The 6,589-nt window shown below is 45.2% G+C and overlaps 1 protein-coding gene across 2 annotated transcripts in view; it reads right to left on the bottom strand.

Annotated features, from left to right (window-relative positions):
• SERINC3 (serine incorporator 3) overlaps positions 1-6,580 on the bottom strand; it is a 26,043-nt gene extending 19,463 nt beyond the window's left edge. For both annotated transcript variants that reach the window (XM_011997640.1, XM_011997639.1), the window contains exon 1: positions 6,365-6,580. In XM_011997640.1, coding sequence (XP_011853030.1) covers positions 6,365-6,403 — 39 coding nt within the window. In that variant the 5' untranslated portion in view covers positions 6,404-6,580. The remainder of the gene's footprint in view (positions 1-6,364) is intronic.
• Between the last annotated feature and the right edge of the window lie 9 nt (positions 6,581-6,589).

Raw genomic sequence — 6,589 nt, 5'->3', positions numbered from 1 at the left:
CGGCCGCCTGGCTAATTTTTATGTAGCGACAGGGTTTCACCATGTTGGCCAGGCTGGTCTCAAACTCCTGACCTCAAGTGATCCGCCCGCCTCGGCCTCCCAAAGTGCTGGGATTACAGGCGTGAGCCACTGCACCCAGGCTTTGTTTAGTTTTGTTTTGTTTTAAAGACACAAGGTGTCACTCTGTTGCCCAACCTGGAGCACAGTTGTGTGATCATAGCTCACTGCAGCATCAAACTCCTGGGCTCAAGCAATCCTCTGGCCTCAGCCTCCTGAGAACAAGCAAGCACCACCATGCCCAGCTAAGAGAGGATATAATTTGAGTCACTACGCTTGATTAGGAAACTGCCTGAAAAAAAACATTGCTCTGAGGGGTGACATTATCAAGTCATATTACAAGGACAGGCTAATTCAGAATTAGCAGATGTAAACAATGGATAACTCTGGCCTTAAAATGTGGTCCCAGGAATAATCTTCATTTTTTATAGATGGTATCTTATGTGCACTTTATGATAATTTTGTGCGGTCTGCAGCAAGGTGCTAACATTCATTCTAAAAAAGTTCAGTTTTCTCATCTGTAAAAACGAGCATAATACCACCTACTCGAACATGGTTACTGAGTAAAGAATGAGATGATGTCAGGAATATGAAGCACCTAGTATAATGCCTGACATATATATCAGGCTCAATATATCGTGGTAGCCATTATTATTTGTAATTGCAATAGCAATGGGAAATTGACCAGCCAGTCTGTCTCCATCCAATTCTTAACTACAGTATAGGCCAAACACTGCAGAGGCATGTCCTCCACAAATTCTTATGTTGAAGTCCTAATCCCCAATACCTCAGAATGTATCCTTACTTGGTCATTGCAGATGTAGTAAGTTAAGATGAGGTTATATGGAGTAGAGTGAGCAGCTAATCCAATATGACTGTGTCCTTCTAAAAAGGGGAAAATGGGACAAAGACTGACAGCAAGCCAAAAAAAAAAAACAACAACAACAACAACAAAAAAAACTAGGGGAGAGGCATAATACAGATTCTCTCTCACCAGCCTTAGAAGTAACCAACCTTTCTGACACCTTCATCCCAGACTTCCAGCCTCTAGAATTCAGAGATAAGAAATCACTGGGTTTAAGCCACCTAGTCTGTGGTACTTTGTTATGAAGCCCTGGCAAACTAATAAACTTAACTTACCTATAGTTGTCTTAAGAATGTAAATATCTCGAAGGGGAGACTATCTTTACAATGTTACATCCTTTGTAGCTTTACATAGCAGGTACTCAGTAAATATCTGTGCGACAAATCTGTCCTACTATATGTTATGTCATGTTCCCATTTCAGTAAATGACAACTCTATTCTTCCTGTTGCTTGGGCCCAAAGCCTGGAGTCATCCTGAATGCCTTCCCTTTTCCCAAAATCCTCATCCAATTTGTCAGTACATCAGCTCTATCCTTAAAATATATCCAGAATCTGACCTTTTTCACAGTACCCTTAGCTATCACCTTTGTCCAAGCCACAACTATTATCTCTCATCTGGATTAAGTTCAAAAGCTCCCATCTCACAGCTGTAGGGATCCATTCAGAAGCTCTGAGTTGGCCGGTACAGTGGCTCACGCCTGTAATCCTAGCACTTTGGGAAGTCAAGGCAGGCAGATCACCTGAGGTCAAGAGTTCAAGACCTGCCAGGCCAACACAGTGAAATCCCATCTCTACTAAAAATGCAAAATATTAACCTAACGTGGTGGCACATGCCTGTAATCCCAGCTACTAGGGAGGCTGAGGCAGGAGAATCACTTGAACCCGGTAAGCAGAGGTTGCAGTGAGCCAAGATGGCGCCACTGCACTCCAGTCTGGGCAAGAGTGAGACTCAGTCTCAAAAAAAAAAAAAAGCTCTGAGTTGTTATAAAGATTATTTTAAGCTGAAGGCATCTGAGCTTCAACAGATGCAGGAAAAAGAAAAAAAAAAAGCCTTCTGGGAGCTTCTCTTGTCTGACTAAAAGCAGCAACTTCTGGGAAATGAGGCTACCATAAAGTCCCTCTCCAGAGAAGTTTTAAGGCCATGAAGCAGCTCGAAAGACCTGCCATACCTGCATAAACAAGTACTACCACAAACTTTCTTTTTTTTTTTTTTTTTGAGATGGAGTCTTGCTGTGTCACCCAGGCTGGAGTGCAGTGGCCGGATCTCAGCTCACTGCAAGCTCCGCCTCCCGGGTTTACGCCATTCTCCTGCCTCAGCCTCCGGAGTAGCTGGGACTACAGGCGCCCGCCACCTCGCCCGGCTAGTTTTTTGTATTTTTTAGTAGAGACGGGGTTTCACCGTGTTAGCCAGGATGGTCTCGATCTCCTGACCTCGTGATCCACCCGTCTCGGCCTCCCAAAGTGCTGGGATTACAGGCTTGAGTCACCGCGCCCAGCCAACCACAAACTTTCTTATTTCCTATTCTCCTAAAAACAAACTTGTCTTTCCTAAGGAAACCTATTTGCTCTTCTCATAGAAGCCTTTCTCCCAGCTTCCTTTTTCCTACTAAATTAGAAAGTCTTGGCCAGATGCACTGGCTCACACCTGTAATCCCAGCACTTTAGGAAGCTGAGGCGGGCAGATCACCTGAGATCGGGAGTTCAATACCAGCCTGACCAACATGGAGAAACCTCATCTCTACTAAAAATACAAAATTAGCTGGGTGTGGTGGCACATGCCTGTAATCCCAGTTACTTGGGAGGCTGAGGCAGGAGAATCGCTTGAACCTGGGAGGTAGAGACTGCAGTGAGCTGAGATCCTACCATTGCACTCCAGCCTGGGCAACAAGAGTGAAACTTGGTTTCAAAAAGGAAAAAAAGAAAGCCTCAAGTTCTAACCACCCCCTTTGAGTTACTATTACTGAGCACTGCTGTGTGAACATGTCTTGCATGCATAAACTCTTGTTCCTCTAAATAATCTGTTTTGTCAGTTAAATTCACAAGCCCTAGAAACAGAACCCAAAAGGTTGGAGGAAGATTTTTCTCTGCCTACACTGCTTTACCCTTACTTTTCTACCATCTATTCTCCACACAGCAACGATAATCCACCTTGTCAAAACACAGGCCCAGATCATATCACTCCTTTTTTCAAACTCTGTAATAGATTCCCATATAACTTAAGAGTAAAAGCCAAAGCCCTTAAAAACCTACAAGACCATATAACGGGTATCAACGTGATTTTGCTCTCTACCTTTCTGATTTCACTCTCTATTATTCTTTCCCTTACTCATTCCACTCTCTGGTATATAGAACTCCTTACTGTTTCTATTGAATAAAAGGGATTAATGAAATATAAAAGCACCATATAGATAGAAATGCCTGGATGGCATCAGTTCAAATCTTAGCTTTCAATCAAAGCCAAAATGCATTTCAAGTTATCATGATAGAAAAAAATGTTTCAAATTAACAATTCACTCCTTAACTAATGACTTTCGTAACTATATTTTTAAAGAATGTATGTTGTAAATAGTGATTTTGAACCACTAGCGGATTGTAAAAATCAACTCACCAGGATTTTTCTTTTTTTGAGATGGAGTGTCGCTCTGTTACCAGGCTGGAGTGCAATGGCGTGATCTCAGCTCATTGTTAACCTCATCCTCCCCGGTTCAAGCGATTCTCCTGCCTCTGCCTCCTGAGTAACTGGGACTACAGGCGCACACCACCATGCACCTAGCTAAGTTTTATATTTTTAGCAGAGCCAGGGTTTCAGCATGTTGGCCATGATGGTCTCGATCTCTTGACCTTGTGATCCACCCACCTTGGCCTCCCAAAGTGCTGGGATTACAGGCATGAGCCACCACTCCCGGCCTTCAACTCACCAGGATTTTCTAATGTGATAGAAGATAAAAGGGAAATTGTACAGTAGATGGTATAGGATTATTTCATAAACCTTTGTCTCCATATAGGTGCATCAGATCAATTACGTATAATCTTTCTTTAGGTCAAGGTCAGAAAAATTAGAAAACCACTGCTCTCAAGAAAGCCCTTAAAAATGAAACACTCTTTCGATTTAGGACCAACAACTCTAAAATACATTCTGTTCCTAAGAAATAGTGGAATGAAGCCAGGCATGGTGCCACACACCTGTAGTCCCAGCTACTGAGGAGGCTGAGGTGGGAGATCACTTGAATCCAGGAGTTCAAGGCTGCAATGAGCTATGACTGAGCCACGGCACGCCAGCCTGGGTGACAGAGCAAAACTGTCCCCCTCCAAAAAAAAAAAAAAAAGTAGAAAGAGCTGAAACAGAATCCCTGGTGTAATACTGTGAAATATAAGTATGTTTGGTTCCCATTTCCTGGCATACAATTTCTAAAATCCTTGGAATAACCAGTGTCTTTTTGTATGCTAACGAGATGACTGGTGACTGGCAGTCCCTAGGTAAGCTTCATGATGGGGGAGGGTCATAGGAGGAGGTTGGGATTTTTCAGTCTCACCCCTGAACCTCCAAGGAGGAGAGGCTGAAGGTTAGGCCAGTCACCAAAAGCCAATGATTCAATGAATGCTGACTACATAATGAAGACTGCATAAAAGCCCAAAAGGACAAAGTTCAGAAGAACTTTTGGCTGGGCATGGTGGCTCACACCCCAGGAGTTCGACACCAGCCTGGCCAAAGTAGTGAAATCCCGTCTCTACCAAAAATACAAAAATTAGCTGGGCGTGGTGGCCCACACCTATAATCCCCGCTACTTGAAAGGCTGAGACATGAGAATCGCTTGAACCCAGGAGGCAGAGGTTGAAGAGAGCCAAGATGGTGCCACTGCCCCAGACAGAGCATGGAAGCTCCAGACCCCTTCCCCTATACCCTGTCTTACATATCACTTCATCTGTATCTTTAAAAATATATTAATAATAGCCATAAAAAAGAAGAAAATCATGTCCTTTGCAGTAACAAAGATGCAGCTGGAGGCCACTATCCCAAGTGAATTAATACAGAAACAGAAAACCAAATACAGCATATTCTTGCTTACAAGTGGGACCTAACACTGGGAACACAGACACCAAGATGGCAACAATAAACACTAGAGATTCCACGAGTGGGGAAGGCGGGGGAGGGGCAGGGGTTGAAAAACTACCTATTGGATACTGTGTTCACGGCTTGGGCAACGGAATCATTAGAAGCCCAAACCTCAGGATAAGGCAATATACCCCTGTAACAAAACTGCATATGTACCCTCTGAATCTAAAATTAAAAATATATAAATACACAAAATAAAATAGTTTTATAACAAACCAGTAAACATGTTGCCTTGAGTTTTGTGACCACATTAATCAAAGCCAAGGAGGGAGGTCATGGAAACTCTGATTTATAGGTGGCCGGTCAGAAGCACAGGTAAAACAACCTTAGGCTTGCCATTGACACAGAAAGTGGGCACAGTCTTGTGAGACTGAGCCCTCAACTTGTGTGATTTGATGCTATCTCCAAGTACAGAGCTTCGGAATTGACTTGTAGGGCATCCCCTGCAGAGCGACTGTTTGCCTGATGTTTGGGAGAAAATCCCCACACACCACGTATCTGGTGTCAAAAGTGTGTTGTGAGTGCAGCAGGAGAAAACTGAGTGTGCTTTTTCTACACACTTGGTCAATTACATCAGCTGGAGAATGAGGAATCAAGGAATCACGCTACTCTGAAGAGGGTAAATGAGGGAACTCAGCATATTCTTTTATAGGCCCCAAAATTTTCTCTTTAAAATGTTTACAGTTTACTAGGTGATTAAACCCATTTACTCACTTTACTGTCACAAACGTTCTCGAAGAGAGGAATGCTGGGGTGATTATCCTCGGATAAATGACTTATAGCAGTCCCAAAATATTCAGGCCCTGGTTTCCAATTTTGAGTAACAATCTAAGGTCTTTTTTCCCTTGCACCAGAACTGCAGACAAGCCTCCGCTAAAATCCCAGCTTTGCCACACACTCTGCAGTTTTGGCAAATCCCGTGATAGGGGATAAAAATGTTACTTGAGCCACCCAGAATTAAAAGATGGCACCTTAAGAGGTGCTTCGGGAGGAACCGGAGCTCCCGCGCTGGGAGCTCTCATTCCTTGGTCCCACTCCAGCTCCGGAGGAACCCACAGTCAGGAAGTCTCGCAGGGCGGAGCCATCCGAATTGTAAACAATGGCGGCCGACCTCCTCCGTTTCCCGAGGAACCCAGAGGGCGAGACCCCTGATTCCGACCTAAGAGTATCGCGGATTTGGATTTGGGTCTGGGGCCCCGGACACCCTGTGTAGCCCAGGGCCTCCTGACATCCCGAGGGCCTCTGGAGCCAAGGCCCGTGCAGGTCTGGGTTTGAGGCCTTTCCCCACAAACCGCAGGTCCGGTGAGGACTCGGGACCCCGAACTCACCCAGCTGGCGAGGGAGAAGACACCCAGGACAGCCCCCATGGTGACGCCAGTGATGGAGGTGGCAGGTCCTGAGGCTGCTCTCTAATGCGGTGGTAAGTGCCAGCTGAGGCGTCTCCCCAGAAACGCGACGGTTCCTCAAGCCGGAAACTTGGCCCTCCACCGGCGCACGGATGCGTCACGGCGTGGCCCCGCCTACCGTCCACGACCGAAGCGGCCGAGCCGGGG

This window comes from Mandrillus leucophaeus, unplaced genomic scaffold (assembly GCF_000951045.1).
Source record: "Mandrillus leucophaeus isolate KB7577 unplaced genomic scaffold, Mleu.le_1.0 Scaffold544, whole genome shotgun sequence".
Taxonomy (NCBI): Eukaryota; Metazoa; Chordata; class Mammalia; order Primates; family Cercopithecidae; genus Mandrillus; species Mandrillus leucophaeus.
The sequence above is the reverse complement of the archived record's forward strand: the minus strand, read 5'-3'. Positions and strand labels throughout refer to the sequence as shown.